Source organism: Sus scrofa, chromosome 10 (assembly GCF_000003025.6).
Source record: "Sus scrofa isolate TJ Tabasco breed Duroc chromosome 10, Sscrofa11.1, whole genome shotgun sequence".
NCBI lineage: Eukaryota > Metazoa > Chordata > Mammalia > Artiodactyla > Suidae > Sus > Sus scrofa.
In genome coordinates this window covers 44,583,233-44,602,555 of record NC_010452.4, presented here as the reverse complement: position 1 = coordinate 44,602,555, position 19,323 = coordinate 44,583,233, and the positions used below count along the sequence as shown (strand labels likewise).

The following is a 19,323-nucleotide window of genomic DNA, read 5'->3' as shown; positions in this document are numbered from 1 at the left end:
CTTTTGGCACACAATCAAAAATGGAAAAGTAGCTAATAAAATATGCTACACACAAAGAGGAATTATTAAATAGACGACCACAGATTTGGAATGCCAAAAAGACTGATTTCAGATTTTGAGGATTAGAAGAGCAGCAAGGGAAGAGTTCCCTCGTGGCTCAGTGGGTTAAGGATCCAGTATTGTCACTGCTGTGGCTCAGGTTACAGTTGGGGTGAGGTTCAATCCCTGGCCTGGGAAGTTCCCACGTGCTGTGGGACCAATAATAAAAGAAAGAAAGGAAGGAAGGAAGAAAAGAATAGCAAGGGAGTTTGCAAAGCCAGAGGCTCCTGAGTGGGATCTGTTCTTTTTGTATTTCCAGGGCAAAGTGACTTTTCAACCAAGTAGGTTAGTCCAGCATAAAGTCAGGTCTACAGCCTTAAGGGGCCCATATAGCTTTCATGAACAAACGTCCACGACTCTGTTCTCCAAATCAGACTTTTGGAAGAGTTTTTTTATGGTTTGGGAATACACAGAGATTCCAAGATAAAGTTGCATATTGTGTACTTAATCTGTCCTCACAGAAAGTAAAAAACTGCTCTTGCAAAAGCTGTGTTCCATAAATCTGGCTCCTTACTCCTAAGTCCTCTCTCTCAATCGTATCAGTAATGTTGCCTTCCTTTTCTTTTTCTTTTTCTTTTTAGGGCTGCACCTGCTGCACATGGACGTTCCCGGGCTAGGAGTCGAATAGGAGCTGCAGCTGAGGCCGACGCCACAGCCACAGCAACATGGGATCCGAGGCGCATCCTCGACCTACACCGCAGCTTGCAGCAACACCAGATGCTTAACCCACGGAGCGAGGCCAGGGACTGAACCCGCATCCTTGCAGAGATGACGTCGGGTCATTAACCCGCTGAGCCACAGTGGGAACTCATGTAATGTTAGGTTTAAATTTATCCTAATTTCTTTAGCTCCAAAAGCAACATCACGCTCATCTGTAAAACTGAACTAACAACATTTAATAATTATAATGAAAATAATAATAACAATAATAACCCTTATCTCTTAAGGGCCACATGTAGATCTTTATGATCTGGGCTCACTCCTTCCCTCCTGCCATCTGTCACCATGCTGGTTATACCAGGGCCTGGGGGTGCTGTCCCCAGGAAGCGTCTAGTAACTACTGTCTGGGACACTGAAGTAAGTAAGGGACAACCATCTGCCTTGGAATCCCCACCGCGACACCTACCAAGACAGGCACGTGTGTTCAAGAGACACAAGGAAATTCCAAGAAGGTCCCCACAGTCCAGCCGCACTGGCTTCTTGCCGCTCCACACACACTCCAGGCACAGGCCAGCCCCAGGACCTTGCACCTGACATCTCCCTTGCTGGAATGCTCGGCTCCTCCATCTCCCCTAAGGCTGCTCTGCTACCTTCTTCAAGGCTCTGCTCAAACAGCTGGACCAAACCATCTGCAACACTCCTCCCAATTCCTAGCATCTTCTTCTTCTTTTTTTTTCTTCTTTTTTGGTCTTTTTTAAGGCCACCCAGGGCATATGGAGGTTCCGGTTCCCAGGCTAGGAGTCCAACTGGAGCTGTAGCCACCAGCCGACACCACAGCCACAGCCACGCAGGATCTGAGCCATGTCTGCAGCCTACACCATAGTTCACAGCAATGCCGGATCCTTAATCCACTAAGTGGGGCCAGGGATCGAACCTGTGTCCTCATGGATACTAGTTTTGGATTCGTAACTGCTAAGCCACAATGGGAACTCCGCATTTTCTTTTTTCTTATTTTATTTTATTTTTTTCTTTTTAGGGCCGCACCCGCAGCATATAGAAGCTCCCAGGCTAGGGGTCGAATCGGATCTATAGGTACCAGCCTACACCACAGCCACAGCAACACCAGATCTGAGCCGTGCCTGCAACCTTCACCACAGCTCCCAGCAATGCCGGATCCTTAACCCACTAAGCGAGGCCAGGGATCAAACATGCATCCTCATGAATCCTAGTCACATGCATGCCCCCTGCGCCACAATGGCAACTCCCACATTTTCTTTTTAAAAAAAATTTTTTTCTTTGAAAGTTCAGTTGATTTACAATGTTGTGTCCATTTCTGCTGTACAGCAAAGTGACTCAGTCATACATATAAATATGTTTTTTTCTCATATTACCATCCAGCATATTCTATCACAAGTGACTGGACAGAGTGGTGCACAGCAGGACCACCCAGCACTTTCTAACCCGGCTCCTGCTGGACTCATCCCCTCCCTTATGTACCACTCACCTACGTCCCTTCACTAGACTGTAAGCTCCTTGAGGACAAGAGTGTTCGAGTATCTTGTCACTGCTGTTTGCTCAGTGCTGAGAATATCCTATAAGAGGCGACGGATAAACACCTGATGAATGACGGCTGAGCCCTTTAGACCAAGGTCACTCACTAATTCTCCCCGCGTCTCAGAGCAACAGGGGTTACTACCCTCTGGCTCATCTTATGGCCAGGAAACTCCCCAGGCACGTTTTATGCAGATGCCCAGCTCAGACGCCACACTTGCCAGAGAGTACGTGCCAGGGGAAGTGAGGCGGTGTGCCCCGACCTTGTGATGCTCAGTAATACGTGTCTGTGTTTATCACTGCAGGCAAAGGACATCTAAGGAACATGCTGGAAGAAGCAGGGATAGAGAGAGACATGACCCATTCTCACCACTCCCTGAGGTTCACTGTGTAGTTGAGACACAATGAATCATTTCACTCTCCTCTTGGATGCAAGGCTACATAAATGTGCAGGGAGTTCCCACTGTGGCTCAGTGGTTAAGAACCCAACTAGTATCCATGAGGATAGGGGTTCGATCCCTGGCCCCGCTCAGTGGGTTAAGGCTCTGGCGTTGCCCCAATTGCGGTGTAGGTCACAGGGCAGCCTGGATCTGGTGTTGCCATGACTGTGGCGTAGGCCAACAGCTGCAGTTCCAATTTGACCCTTAGCCTGGGAACTTCCATATGCTGCAGGAGCAGCTGCAACTAGAAGAAAAAAAAAATGTGTAGATGGAAATTTGCAAAGGCAGGAATACCGAATACATTTCACTCCATGTAGTCAAAAAACTCAGGGAAAAGTCACTCACTGCCCTAAAACCACAACTGATTAAATTTTAAATCAAAGCAATGGTTAACATTTCAAAGTTCTCTCTACATCCTCTATTCAAAATAAGGCATTTCATAATGTTAACAAACATTGCACAATCAACACACACACACCACCCAAAATTATTGTCTTCCCTGTAATGCAATAGTCATTACATGTGTACACTTTGCAGAGTTCCCGATGTGGCTCAGTGGGTTAAGAATTCGACTGCAGTGGCTGGGTCGCTGTGGACGTGCAGGTGGGATCCCAGGCCCGGCACGGTGGGTTAAAGGATCTGAGCTGTGGCTCAGATTCAGTCCCTGGCCTGGGAATTTCCACATGCTATGGGTGTGGCCATTTTAAAAAGTTGTACACTTTGCTTCTGACAAACTGGTATAGAGACTTGTTTAATCAAAAGAAGTATACCAGGAACTGTTTTGTTTTTTGTTTTTTGTTTTTTCCGGCTGTGCCTATTGGATGTGGAAGTTCCCAGGCCAGGGACTGAACCCAAGCCACAGCTGTGACCAGGGCCACAGCAATGACAACGCCAGATCCTTAACCTAAGAAGCCACCAGGGAAATCCCAGGGAACATTTTCAACCTGAGAAAGGACATGGATTCTGACTCTATCAAAATAACCACTTCTAAATTTTTAACCATCAACTTGAGCTTTTCCAAAAAATAGGAGCATCAATGCGTCTGATGGAAACCAAACCCACTGATGGTCTCAGCTTAAAAAACGTTTCAAGTTTTGCCCTCGTGGCAGAAATGCTCAGTTTAGCAGGCAGTGCTTTGGGAGAATTAATCTTTTAGGAGGATTAAACAGATGAAGGAGGGGATATACCTTTCAAAGTACTCCTTTCTTCGGTGTTTATGTACTGGGAGAAAGTGGCAGACAGCCCTTTTGCCTAAGATTTAGCTCCTGGGGCCTTCTGTATGGGGAGGGAAAGAGAATCCATTGCTTAGGTCAAGATCTTGCATCCTATCTCTTGATTATACTGGGGGAGGGGGTTGGATAAAAAAAGGAACAATAGCAATAATATCACAATAAGAAATATTAAGTTTTAATCATGGAGAACCTGAAAAATGTTGTCAATTTTTGGAAGTAATTTGGGAGTTGTGTTTTAAACTAAGACATGTCTTTGAGTTAAATACTATAAAGAACAACCCTAAGAGAAAAAAAAAAAAACAAACCACAATCACTGTTTTTAGACAAATTGTGAGACATCCTATAAGGTGTCATCATATAATAATCTAATTTGTGAATTTCAAGTTAGGGTAGTAAAATGATGTCTTGACCCAAGAGAGGGAATCACAATTTTCTGAGTTACCTTAAGAAAACCTTCATCTTCGTGCCACATGCCAAATTCTGTCACGAATATGGTTGGGTTGGGTGCCCTGTATCAGATCAAACGCTGATGTCAGAGACACAAGATTATTTGCAGAGTAGGAGGGAATCCATGTGTCTGTTAATTTTCAAATATTAAGCTCAGTAAATAGGATAGCAGGGAATTAAAGCACGTGTCTTTCTTAGGAGTTTACAGACTGGTCTCATTATTTTTAAGCTCAATCTATTTTATGCTTTTGGGTGGAAACTAACTTGAAAGAATATCCAAGAGTCAAATTTGATGAGGCTTCACATGACATGGCTAGTGAATGTTAAACTTTCACTATACCTGTCTGTGACTGATGGATAGAAAATTAATGAGATGCGTAAAAGAGCAATGGCTACTGCTTCCTTGTTTCTAAGATAAAAGGAACAGAACAATATCTCCAAGTAATGTACACTCTGCACATCCTACCCTAAAAAATCAGACCCAGTGCCCCCCTCCCCACCCAAGAAACCGACACTGTCTTTACTAAACCTAAAGAAGTCTGAACTCACTCTGTGGAGGAGAGGGATAAATTAGGATTGGGGAGTGACATATACACATTACTGTATATAAAGTAGATAAACAACAAGGACCTACAGTATAACACAGAGACCTCTTCCCAATAGTCTGTAATATCCTTTACAGGGAAAGAATCTGAAAAAGAATGGATGTATGCATATGTATAACTGAATCACTCTGCTATACGCCTGAAACAAACACGATATTGCAGGTCGACCAAACGCCCATAAAAAAAAAAAAAAAAAAAAAGAATTCTGAAGTTAAAAACATCTTGAAATCACAATCTGGTCTTTGTATTAACACATTTTAAGTTCCATGTGTAGAGGCGAATACGAAGCAGCTTAAAAATGACAAAACAAGCCAAGGGTTTGCGTCCTATAGTTTACATTTTCGCAAGCACACCCTCATGCTTTTGCCAAGGGGTTTCCAACACGTATGAGATAATTATAGGCTCTTCTGAGGCAAATCCTTTACGAAAAGTTCTCCCAAACGTGAAACCACTAGATGTCTTTATGTTCGCCAATGATGTGTTTCTGCTTAACAAAATGTGTTTCGAAGAAATCGCAAATCATCGTCTACTTACCCAGGAGACATTTTTACCCTTCGGCGTCTTTTGCATGGCAACCTGTAATCCTGAGGTGGCCAACAGCAATGTCACCAACATGGACAAGCCAGTGAAGTCTATTCCAAGTGTCTCTGTTACCCAAATGCAAAAAGTTCCCTGGATTGCCAGACACAGACATCGTAAGTAAAAATAAAGATCACCTTCGGATGACCCATTTTTCTTCGCTGGACTAAGCATGTAAACGCACACATACCAGATCACGGGCTCTAATCACCCAGCCTATGGAGGCAGAGGCTGCCACATGTGTATCTTCTCTACGACTGCAAGATGCAGAGTGGAGTATTTCGTTAAAAACAAAAACAAAAACACAAGACTTGACTCCAGGTGGAAATGCTCAAAATCACAGAGAAATCCGTCCCTCTGCCGCTAAAGTGCAATTTCCAATGACTCCCCAAGACCAAGAGTTCACAAGAAGCTTGGGAGCGATGGCTTATAATTACTTAGCAAGAAGAAAAGTGAAAGCAGGTAGCATTTAGAAGACTGTCCAGGTCAGCTGCTGGTGGCATCCATTTTAAGAGGCGCCTCACTTCAGGGCTGCCCAGAGGATAAAGAGAAAGCAGAGCTCAGTTTCAATAAATAATACATAGTCTCAGGTACGGAGTGTACCTGGAAGTACCTTCTGCGCAGCCTCACGCCAGAGGGATCTCGCTCCGCAGGCCGGCGCCTCCCCGTGCACTTGCTGTTGGTGAGGCTGCTTTGTCAAAGGCTGGTCTCCTAACAACCAGGAACATTTGTTTATAAGGGAAGAAAAATAGAAGCCCCAGAGGGGAGCAAATGAGAAGCCCCAGATGGAAGAGCGAGGCTGGGCATCAGTGCTGGTCTCCTCCCCTTGGTTCTGTGTCCTTGTGTCCCGTTTCTTTTACCTCCTGTCAATCTAGATTTACTAAGCCGATCCAGGCTAAATTTTGCTACTATCAGTAGTGATTAGTTTGAGTTGATGAAATCGGATTATACAGGCGGGCTTCTCTGCCTTCTCTCTGGGCAAAGCCACACCAAGCGATTGGAAAGCCTGCTGTCCTTCTCGTCACCGGACTGAAGCGTTCTGGAAGGTTCTGCCAGAGGGACTATGCTCACAAGAGAAAAGCCTGGCCATCTAAAGCTGCTCCAGATACAACTGGAGGGGGAATAAAACCCGCTATGTCACTTTTGACTTTGGTTTTCATCCAAGTTCTAATGTTCTCTCTGATAGAAAGTTAGATTACCACAGGAAAAAAGTGCATAGCATTTTTCCATGTCATCAAAAATTACTGTTCCCCAGCAGGGTAACTACTTGGATCAAGCGATGGAGGTCATGGGAGATTACGGAAGGGCTTTGACTGCAAAGTCACTTTTCTTGAACATCTGTTATATGCCAAGAAGAGTCTGAAGGAATGGGTCTACTCTCAGGCCAAACAACCCTGGAAGTAGGCATGAATATCACTGCTTTAAAGAGAGAGAAATGAATGTGTAGAGACGTGAAATAGCGAGAGACGTCTGAATGCATATTTAGAGAAATGAACATTTAGAGATGTTTCTTCCTCCTCTCAACGGCAGGGGGGATACATTAGGGGGTTAGGACTGACATATACCCACGACTGTATTTAAAATGGACAGGACCTACTGTATAGCACAGAGTAATCTATTCCGTATTGTGTAATAACCTATGTAGGAAAAGAATCTGAAAAGGAGCAGATATATGTATACGTAGAACTGAGTTACTACGCTGTACAACTGAAACTAACACAACTTTCTAAGTCAACGATACTCCAATAAAATGTATTTTAAAAAAGAATCCTCTCAGTGAAGATCTACTGAGCCAAAGCAAGGCTGCTGAGATTCCTCTCAATGAAATCAAATGGCACCTGGATTTTTTTCTTGAGATCTTTCCCATTCTACCATAAAAGAGTATTTACACACATATATATACACACGTATACACGTATATATGTGTGTGTGTATATATATGTCTTTTCAGGCATATATACATGTATATATATACACACACATATACACGTATATATATGTGTGTGTCTTTTCAGGGGTACACCTGCAGCATATGGAAGTTCCCAGGCTAGGGTTGAACTGGAGCTGCAGCTGCCAGCTCACACCACAGCCAGAGCAACACCAGATCTGAGATGCAGCTCCACAGCAACACTGCATCCTTAACCCACTGAGCGGGGCTAGGGATCGAACCCACATCCCCATGGATATTAGGTGGGTTTGTTACCGCTGAGCCATAATGGGCACTCCTAAACACATATTTTTAATTCTTCCAGTTTTATTGAGGCGTAATTGGCATACACCGCTGTGTAAGCTTAAGGCGTACAGCACAGTGATCTGACTTACATACACCAGGAAATGATTACATGGGTTTCGCGAACACTGTCATCTCACATGGATATTAAAGAAAGAGTGTGATGAGAACGCAAGGGAAACAAAAGCGAAAATAAACTGAGTGCCTTTAAGGACTCCATGTTGTTCTTAAGCGTCTAAGAATTCTCTGGAATTATGGTTCCTACTTATTTTGAAAATAATTATGTTGCAGGGCTCCTCTTAAGAAGTGTTTTAAATCAAATTTTTGTAAAGTATAAAACAGCTAATGCGGGGCTGCACCGCTAACCACCTAAATATCAGTGTTGCGAGCAAAGCACCTGACGATTTTATGCGGTACCTTCAACAGGTACATCAATAATACCTGACATTCCCTGAAAATATTCTATGTGGTTAGTATGTTACCTTTTTTATCTTACTCATAACTGACAACAACCTTATGAGGTGGATTTCAAATTTGTTGGATGATTTGGGAAGAGTTAGTATTAATCAATACTGAATTGTTAAAAACCCTGACAGTCCAATAAAAATTACAGATATGAACAAAAGTTTCAACTCATTCAGGGTCAGAAGAAAAATTAAAATCGAAGTGGCGATAAAAAGAAAATTTTAAATGAAAGATTTCTTTATTTTGAATACTCTCTGTGTGTGTGTAAATTTCATCTGCCTATGAAGCTAGAAGCTCCCTAAGGACGTGGTCCTCGTCTACTCTTTTATCTTCGGGGAATACAGGACTCATGGTTGCTCAATGGCTGTTGTTGACTAATTAGTTGCTGTTCCATTATGAATTTTATTTATTTTTACGGCCGCACCCACAGCATATGGAAGTTCCCAGTCAGGGACTGAATCTGAGCTGCAGCGGCAGCAATGCTGAATCCTTTAACTCACTTTGCTGGGCCAGGGATTGAACTCATGCCTATATAGTGACCCAAGCTGCTGCAGTTGGATTCTTAATCCACTGTGCCACAGCAGTAACTCCTATCACGAATTTTAAGTGGTTCTTTGAATACAATTTTCTGTTAAATTTTTTGGCAGTGTAATACTATTGAGAAACAGAATAATGTGAAACCTGATATTTTGACTAAAACATGAATGCCAGGGACTCCTTATTTATTTGCTTATTTATTTGGCCATGCTTGCAGCAGGCATAAGTTCCAGGGCCAGGGATCAAACCTGAGTCGCAGCAGTGGCCATGTAGAGTCCTTAACCACTAGGCCACCAGGGAACTTCTTGGATTCCTTATTTAGATTTGTGTTTTTATATTTTACATTTCCTAAATATCATGATGGGATACTCAGTGCAAGCTGAGCGTTGTAGAGGAAGCTGTATCAATGTAAAACCAGACCATGTGACTTTAGACATTTAATTTCAGATCCTTCTAGAAATATTTCAAACTGCAACCAAACTTGTTTCTTTCTTTTTTTTTTTTTTTTTTTTTTTTTTTTTTTTTTTTTTTTGTCTTTTTAGGGCTGCGCCCATAGCATATGGAGGTTCCCAGGCTAAGGGTCGATTGGAGCTATAGCTGCTGGTCTCTGCCACAGCCACACCAGATCAGAGCCGCATCTGTGACCTACACCACAGCTCACGGCAACACCGGATCCTTAACCCACTGAGCAAGGCCAGGGATCGAACCTGCATCCTCAAGGATACTAGTAAGATTCATTTCAGCTCAACCATGATGGAACCATCTAAACTTGTTTCTTTAAATCATCATGGTCTGGTGTTGTTATGGGTTGAATTATGTTATCCTAAGGAGATTATTTATTTATTTATTGTCTTTTGAGGGCTTCTCCCACGGCATATGGAGGATCCCAGGCTAGAGGTCTCTTCGGAGCTGTAGTCACCAGCCTAAGCCAGAGCCAGAGCAACGCGGGATCCAAGCCACGTCTTCAACCTACACCACAGCTGGATCCTTGACCCACTGAGCAAGGCCAGGGATTGAACCCACAACCTCATTGTTCCTAGTCGGATTCGTTAACCACTGAGCCATGATGGGAAATTCTATTTATTTTTTATTATTATTTCCCCAATAGAATCTTTTTTCTATTGTACAGCATGGTGACCCAGTTACACATAAATGTATACATTCTTTTTCTCCCATTATCATGCGCCATCATAAGTGACGAGACATCGTTCTCAGGGCTACACAGCAGGATCTCATTGCTAATCCATTCCAAAGGCAGTAGTTTGCATCTCTTAACCCTAAGATCCCAATCCATCCCACTCCCTCCCCCTTAGCAACCACAAGTCTATTCTCCAAGTCCATAATTTTTTCTGTGGAAAGGTTCATTTGTGCCGCTAAAGAGAGATATTTAAATTCTAACCCCTAGAACTTCACAATATGACCTTAGTGGGAAATAAAGTCTTGACAGATGCCATCAAGTTACAAATGAGGTCATTAGGGTGACCCCAATCCCGTGTGACTGCTGTCCTTACACAAAGGGGAAATCTGGAGTCTCCACTGTGGTTCAGTGGGTTAATAACTCGACATAGTGTCTGTGAGGATGCAGGTTCAATCCCTAGCCTCACTCAGTGGGTTAATGATCCCATGTTGCCATAAGCTGCGGTGTTAGGTTGCACCTGCAGCTCCGATTTGACAACTAGCCTGGGGACTTCCATATGCCACAAGTGCAGCCATAAAAAGAAGAAAAAGGGGGGGGGGATTTGAACACAGAGACAGACATGTGTGGAGGGAAGATGATGAAAAACACATAGGGAGAAGACCGTCACGTGACTAGACAGATGTACGTGCAAGCCCCAAACTGCCAAGGACTGCTAGCAAACAGCAGACACTGGAAGAGGCAAAGGTGACTGGAGCACACAGGGCCTGCAGATACACCAGTTTCAGACTTCCAGCTCCGAGAATCATGAGACAATATGTTCCCTACTGTTTCAAACCACCCGGATGTGGGTATTTACAGAAAGCCTAGCAAACGAATACAGATGTCGATTCAAAAAATTTCCCTTTCTTTCGTGACCCTTTGGAGGACCGCCCACTTCTTTCACTCATCTCATTCCAAAATCCTAAGGTATAAATGTCAGATGTTATTTTTCAAGCTGGAGTTTTAAAGTCGACCTATACTGTACAGCCCAGGGAACTATATCCAATCTGTTGGGATGGAACATCATGGAAGGTAGTATGAGAAAAAGAATATGTATATATGTGTGACTGGGTCACTTTGCTGTACAGCAGAAACTGACACAACACTGTACCTCAACTCTAATTTTAAACAAGTCTACCTATACTGTTTTACAGATTCGACTTCAATTTTCACTTAATTTGTAGACCAGCTGCACATGTCACATAGTTGGTTTCCTTAACCCAGGGCCCTTGGAACCCAAGGAGTTTAATGGATAGAATTTAGGAAGTTCATGAACTGCAACAGGAAAAAAATTACATCTTATTTTTCACTAATGAACTTCAGACAAAAATGTAGCATTTCTTTTAATTATAAATGTTAGCAAGAAACCATAGTAGTGTCAGTAGCACTTATGAGCTCAGTAACAGAAAAAACACATGCTGTTTTCATAACGGATTATAACTGTTTCAGATCTTTAGACATACGTGCATCTTTTTGTTTATGCTATACCTGCTGAGTTATTTAGGGGAAACCTGCAATGTGCTTTCTATTTACACTGACGTGTATAAAAATGTTAGGATGGTTTGATGATGCATGGCTGGCTAGCTGGTTGGCTGGTTAGATGGATAAACATGTAATAAAGCAAGTATATTAAATGTTAATAAGAGAAGCTAGAGACTTCTAGAAGAATCTAGAAGAATCTGAGTAAATGAGTTCTCTATAAGATCATTCATATTATCATTTAATATATAAGTGTATACATTAACATATCAAAGATTTGTTTTTTAATATATTTTGAGAACTATGTCATCATATGTTTAGTTTCCTTTGTAATTCGACCAAATTTTGTATTATGCATTTAAAAATATTATTACAAGAAATACTCCTTTGGGATTTACCAGACAACAGAAGGTCCCATGCACAATAAGTTTAAGAATTTCATCTATAAGGTTATCATGTGAGGAAGCTGATAAGCAGCTATATTACTTCATAGCGTTATTTCAAAGGATTGACTTCATGGTAAGGAAAAAGGAAGACAACCCAATCTTTAAATTGTCATGTAACAACCATGAACAAAGATGAAAACCTTGCTGATATCTAAGAAATAATTGATTTATTTTGTAAATATTTTCTATAAGATAGCTGTAAGTTCTCAGAACTAAAAGTAAGTGATGGATGTCAATACATAAAAAAAGAAACATTTCATTTACAGTCTGTGCCAGCTCACTATTGCCATGTGACAAATATTCCAAAACTTAATGGCTTAAACCACAATGTATTATCATTTCTAACAATGTATTATTCTCTCTCATGGTTCTGTGGATCACCTGGGCTGAACTGGGAAGCTCCTATCTGGGGCCTGTGGTTATGGTCAGACAGTTGCTGAGGCTGAGGCTGTCTTCTGAAGGCTTGACTGGGTGAGACACCCAAGATGACTCCCTTACAAGCCCAGCAGGTGATGCTGGCCATCAGCTGGGATCTGAGCTGGGGCTGGTGACCACAGCAAAACCCGTGACCTCTCCATGTGCCAGAGTGTCTCACAGTAGGCCACCTGGAGTTCCAAGAGACAGAATCTCAAGAGCAGGCTTTCTAAGAAACCCTGGTGGTGGGAGGGGGAGTTGCAAAGATTCTTACCTAATCTTAAAAATGATACAGCAGGAGTTCCCGTCGTGGCGCAGTGGTTAACGAATCCGACTAGGAACCATGAGGTTGCGGGTTCGGTCCCTGCCCTTGCTCAGTGGGTTAACATCCGGCGTTGCCTGAGCTGTGGTGTAGGTTGCAGACGCGGCTTGGATCCCGCGTTGCTGTGGCCCTGGCGTAGGCCGGTGGCTATAGCTCCATTCAACCCCTAGCCTGGGAACCTCCATATGCCACAGGAGCGGCCCAAGAAATAGCAAAAAGACAAAAAAAAAAAAAAAAAAAAAATGATACAGCATTACTTCCACCACTGTTGACTTGTCAAAACTGAGTCACAGGACCAGCTTAGATTCAGAGGGAGGGGACTATGCATGGGCATGGATACTGGCCACGTGGCTCATGGTGAGGGGAGAGGGACAACACATCCAGAAACTTCAGAACCTACTTCTGTATTTGATTGGCATGGGGCTTTGGACCTCTAGTCGTGCTCACCTGTGTCTCCAACTTAGCTAATTATTTACTAATTATTTCTCAAAGAGCCCCGAATGAATTCCTTTGCCACTGAGTTTCTTATTTTGGCCTTGGATAGGTAAAAATGGGGCCAAATATGTGCTTTAGTACTCTACTCATTATCTCTAAAATTCAACCAGTCTCATCAAACTTCAATAAGAGAAATCTTTTCTGAAGATAAGAGTCGCTACTGGTTTTTTTTTTTTTTTTTTTTTTTGGTGGGGGGGAGGAGTTCTTCATATTCTTTCCATTTCAAAGCCCAAGCCCACTGCTCAGTACATAGAAGTCCCCCCCAAATAATCAAACCGTTTTCATCATCATAACATTAGGATGTGCAAAGTTCTTGCAGCCTTTTGAAGTGGGTTGGAGAAATAAAACAGAAATTACCATCAGTATGAACTCACACCCTGTATGAACTCACAAACCAACTCGCCAACACTCCTTTGTGTGGTTTCTAGGGAGAGGATGGGAGGAAGGTGCATTCCTTGATATGGTTTAACATTTTCCTTTTAGGGCATGTGTTTGCAGTAAAAAATCTGAATTTTAGTGTGTCCCACTAGGTATATTGCATTGATCAGGGACACCTCAGTAGATTATTAATCGCTTTGCTTTTTTTTTTTTTTTTTTTTTTTTTTTTTGTCTTTTCCCCCCTCTTTTTTTCTTCTCTTTTATGGCTGCACCTGTGGCATATGTAAGTTCCCAGGCTAGGGGTGAAATCAGAGCTTCAGCTGCTGGCTACACCACAGCCATGGCAACACCAGATCTGAACCACATCTGAGAGCTACACCACAGCTTGTGGCAATGCCAGACTCTTAACCCACTGAGCGAGGCAAGGGATCAAACCTGCATCCTCATGGATACTGTGTTGGGTGCTAATCCACTGAGCCACCACAGGAACTCCAGCACATTAATCGTGTAATTGACTTTTTTGTGGAATTTTAAATATTAGAAACAGATAAGCTAGGTGAATCAATAAGTTAGATTCTAAAGGGGGAAAAAAACTACTTAAAAAACAACAACTGGTCGAGTCAATATAGATCTGTCAGGGTCTGTATCTCCCAAAAGATTGGATACCTACAAGAATTATACCAAACATCATCTCATTGAGTTCATGAGTCTTCTTAATAACGTTTATGGCAGATACTGTTACTCTATTTCATAGGAAATTTCAAGCAACTACAGGCAACACCTAGATTGGACCCTGTACATTCTGATGCCAACATGTGCCCGCTTGGTTGGTCTATCTTTCAGTTATAACAAGAACAGCGGAGTTCCTGCTGTGGCGAAGTGAGTTAAGAATTGCACTGCAGGGGCTCGGGTCGCTGAGGAGACGTGTGTTCCCTGTCTGGCCTGGCATAGTGGGTTAAGGGACAATGCTGGGAAGCTTTGGTACAATTCTCAGAGAGGCTAGTGGGATTTAGCTCCCTTTACCCACCATCTTGATATCTTTTTTTTTTTTTTTTTTTGGTCTTTTTTTTGAGCCACATCTATGGCACATGTAAGTTCCCAGGCCAGGGGTCAAACTGGAGCTGCAGCTGCTGGCTCACACCACGGCCACAGCAACATCAGATCTGAGCTGCCTCTGTGACCTACACCGCAGCTCAGAGCAACACCAGATCCTTAACCCACTGAGTGGGGCCAGGGATCGAACCCAAGTCCCCAAGGATACTAGTTGGGTTCGTTACTGCCGAGCCACAATGGGAACTCTAATAATGATCTTTTACGTTGCATTCCTTCCTTCCCTGTCTCCCAGCGACCACCAACCCAATAAAGTGCCTACACTGAGTCCTTGGCTCAGGCTCTGCTTTGGGGAAACAAGGTCTGTTGTTATTAGACATTTAGACTCTATTCAGTGGAGGGAATGGAGCAGATATTCCAAATCTGTGTTTCTTCTGTGAATTTACTAAGTGAGCCCTGGGTGAGAGAAGGCTTTAGAGATTACTGAGTAGCTGTAGTTTTCACACTCAGGCCATTTAGCAATCTCTTTAATTAGACTGTGATCCCGTGAGGATGAGCGCTTTGACTTTCTGAGTCATTCTCACATCTCACCTATGTGGCTGCCTGGCATGTAATAGATGCTCAATTAGTACCTGCTGATTAAGGAAGTGGTTCTCCCTCTTAAAAGGATTACCTCTTTTAATAGTCTAACCTATGAATAATGCAATCAGTGGAGTTCCTGCTGTGGTGCAATGGAATCGCCAGCATCTTGGGAGCCCTGGGAATGTAGGTGTGATCTCTGGCCCGGCACAGTGGGTTAAGGATCTGGTGTTGCCACAGCGGAGGCTTAGGTTGCGGCTGTGGCTCAGGTCTGATCCCTGGCCCGGGGACCCCATATGTGGTGGGGTGACTAAAAAAAGGAAAAAAAATGCAAGCAGCATCTTGCCTGGCATATCTTCCATAGGCAGTTTTCTCTAAGCAGTTCTTTTTTAAAACTCCAACTACCCAACACTACTGAGTGCTACAACACTACTGAGTGCAATTTCAGAAGGTCGTGTCTCTACTTAACAACCAGATATACGCAACAAGGAAGAAATAAGCATGGTGGAAAGAGCATAGATTTGGAGTCAGTCACACCAGGGTTGAATTCTGACTCCTCCATTTACAAAATATGGAAAGTGGGGCAAGGTAATTCATTTTAATGGACCTGTGTCCTGATCCACATAGAGACTCGAGAAACACTTACCCCACAGAGTATTGTGAGCCTTTGATGAAATCAAGTGTAAGGCAAAGAGCAATGACAGGGAGTGGACGGAACAGGGATCAGGCTGCCATGGGGAGCTGTACATTCTGCACACCACACAAAAGCCCTTCAAAATTAATTATTTTGTAGAATAACCATGTGATCCAGCAATCCCACTCCTGGGACTATATCCAGACAAAACTATTATTTAAAAAGATACATGTACCCCTATGTTCAGAGAAGCACGATTCACAATAGCCAAGCCATGGAAACATCCTAAATGTCCATCAACAGACGAATGGATAAAGAAGATGTGGTGTGTACATACAATGGAATATTATTCAGCCATAAAAAAGAATGAAATAATGCCATCTGCAGCAACATGGATGCATCTATAGATTCTCATACTCAGCAAAGTCAAAAAGAGACAAATGCCATATGATATCACTTATATGTATATTCTAAAATGTGGCATGAATGAACCTAACTACAAAACAGAAACAGACTCACAGACCTAGAGAACAGAGTTGTGGCTGCCAAGGAGGAGGTGGGAGGAAAAGGATAGACTAGGAATTTGGAGGTAAAAGATTCAAACTATCACAGAGACAATGAAGTCCTACCGTATAGCACAGGGAACTATATCCAATCTCCTGGGTAGACCGTGATGGAAAATAATATAAGAATATATGTATGATGTATGACTGAGTCACTTTGCTGTACAGAAGAAACTGACACAACAGTAAATCTACTATACTTTAATAAAAAATAAAAGCAATTTAAAAAAATTATTTTGAATTAATCATTCAACATAAAATTTAGGTCTATTCAAAACCAATCTATGTGTACACAGTTTTTGAGTGAGGCCAGTTAGCAATGTATGAGTTTGGTTTCCTTTTTTACTTTTTTTTTTTTCTTTTTGCTTTCTTAGGGCCACACCTGTGGCACATGGAAGTTCCCAGGCTAGGAGTCCAATCGGAGCTATAGCTGCTGGCCTATGCCACAGCCACTGCAATGCCAGATCTGAGCCACGTCTGCAACTTACACCACAGCTCAAGGCCATGCTGGATCCTTTACCCACTGAGCGAGGCCAGGGATCGAACCTGCACCCCATGGATCCTAGTTGGGTTTGCTAACTGCCAAGCCATGAAGGGAAGTCCTAAGTTTGTTTTTCTTAATTATTGAAGGCTAGTGTAGTGCATACACTGATGTACAATGAAACATACAGGTTGAAACAGCTGTCAGAGTTTTTTCTTTTGGACAAGAAACTGTTTTGTTTAGCTCAAGTCAGGGTTGAAGAGGTCTGTATTTAGTTTAGATCAAAATGAATATTTTTTTCAATGTTTACTTTTTATTTAAATTGAGGTTTTGTCACTTATGAATAGATACCCAACTCTTGCACAAGAATCTCTTGTGTTCATATTTTGGATATCTGCAAAAAAAAAAAAAGAAATCATTTGGAAAGGAAATAAAAGCCATCCAGAATTATGGTAAATTTACCCATATATTTATTCATCCACCATTGATTAAGCCTATCTTTGTGTCGTGGGCCATGCCTTTCCAACTGAAATATTTCTAATAAGTTGCCTAAAATTCTGTCAAGAGGTCATGAGACTTCTTAAGAAACTCTGAAATCTTGTGATGACTTATCAACTAAATGCTGACCCTGTGTGGATTCCAAATTCTTCAAGGGGAAGAACCATATTCATCATTTTAATATATACTATTATGACATATTATATACAACAAAGAGTTGGCTGAAATGATAATACAACTGCCTGCCAAGTGAACTTCAAAGACCTATCCCAGTAGAGCAGGCTGCAGCAATCCGAGCCGGAGAGGACAAGGACTCGGAAAATGTCATAAAACAATGACTTCTTAAGCAAGGGTCTAACCACAGCATCCTGTCCCCTTGGGGGCACTCATCAATAAAGACTTGTCATTAAATAACGGTCACAAAGCCATTTTCTGGCTCTTTCTGACCAAACATTGGCAGAGGAGGGGAGAAAGGGAAATGGGGGAGGGTCAGGGAGGGAGGCATTGTCTGAACTTCTTCCAGAAAGCACAGAACCATTTGTTTTCCCCAGTTCTGGGACAGCTTTCCAAAAGACAAGCCACAGCCATTCTGATGATATTCATTTGGCCAACCAACGAAACGTCCTTGATAAGACAAAGGTGAGGAAACGGCTAGAGTGAGGATTCACCAGCTTTGCAAGTATCTTTCACTGCAACCCATACTTACTAGAGACTTAAAAGCAACAACAACAACGCTATTTTCAGAGGCAATGAACCCCAAATACATTGTAAAAAGCAGAGTGACTTTCTTTGGCTACTTGAGCCATTTTCTATATCCACTTCTTTTATTAGAAATACAACTTTGGGAGTTCCTGCTGTGGGCAAGCGGAAACGAATCCCACTAGGAACCATAACATTGCGGGTTTGATCCCTGGCCTCGCTCAGTGGGTTAAGGATCCGCATTGCCCTGAGCTGTGCTGTAGGTTGCAGATGCTGTTCGGATCCAGTGTGGCTGTGGCTGTGGCATAGGCGGCAGCTACAGCTCGGATTTGATCCCTAGCCTGGGAACCTCCATATGCTGCAGGTACAGCCCTAAAATGACAAAAGACAAAAAAAGAAAGGAAAAAAAAAAAAAGAAAGGGAATGTATATAGAGATATGACTGGGTCACTTTGCTGTACAGCAGAAACTGGTACAACAGTGTAAATCAACTATGCCTTAATTAAAAAAAAAAAGAAACCCACTGTTATATAAATAAATCATGTTTTATGAGTAAAAAAAAGAATTAGAAGCCGTTATTTTTGTTTCATTTCCTTTTCCTTCTCTCAACAGCTCACATCTCTTTTTATCACCTCATCGCAAGATGACACAAGAGCGTGGTCTCCCTGACTGTCCCCGTTTGAGTCCCACTGCCCCAGCGCTCCAGGGTTCTTGAGCGCCTCTGTTCTCTTCCCTGCAGATTTCAGACCACGAATGAGGAAGCTTGTTTTTGTTCCCTACATCCAATCTTAATCCAAATCCTGGAGTTCCCGTCGTGGCGCAGTGGTTAACGAATCCGACTAGGAACCATGAGGTTGCGGGTTCGGTTCCTGCCCTTGCTCAGTGGGTTAACGATCCGGCGTTGCCGTGAGCTGTGGTGTAGGTTGCAGACGCGGCTCGGATCCCACGTTGCTGTGGCTCTGGCGTAGGCCGGTGGCTACAGCTCCGATTCAACCCCTAGCCTGGGAACCTCCATATGCCGCGGGAGCGGCCCAAAAGAAATAGCAACAACAACAACAAAAAAAAGACAAAAGACAAAAAAAAAAAAAAATTAATCCAAATCCTGCATCGCTTCGGCTGTGAAGTCTATGTCGCAGTTCTATAAGGGGGCTTGAAATTTATCTATGTAGTAATAATAATATTAGCAATAATCATCTCCTGCTCATTATATGTATTCGTACACGGATCTTTATATTAGCCAGAAAAAATATCTATTTCTGGGCAG

General features: G+C 42.6%; 1 protein-coding gene across 6 annotated transcripts in view; it reads right to left on the bottom strand.

The window, feature by feature from the left end:
- Positions 1–19,323, bottom strand: part of CACNB2 (calcium voltage-gated channel auxiliary subunit beta 2) — a 565,457-nt gene that overhangs the window by 284,855 nt on the left and 261,279 nt on the right. For 2 of the 6 annotated variants that reach the window (XM_021064819.1, XM_021064816.1), the window contains exon 1: positions 5,569–7,613. The exons of 3 other annotated variants lie outside the window; for them this stretch is intronic. In XM_021064819.1, coding sequence (XP_020920478.1) covers positions 5,569–5,787 — 219 coding nt within the window. In that variant the 5' untranslated portion in view covers positions 5,788–7,613. Of the gene's footprint in view, positions 1–5,568; positions 7,614–19,323 lie in introns of those variants that run through there. One more of the 6 variants, XM_021064815.1, reaches the window with a different exon arrangement.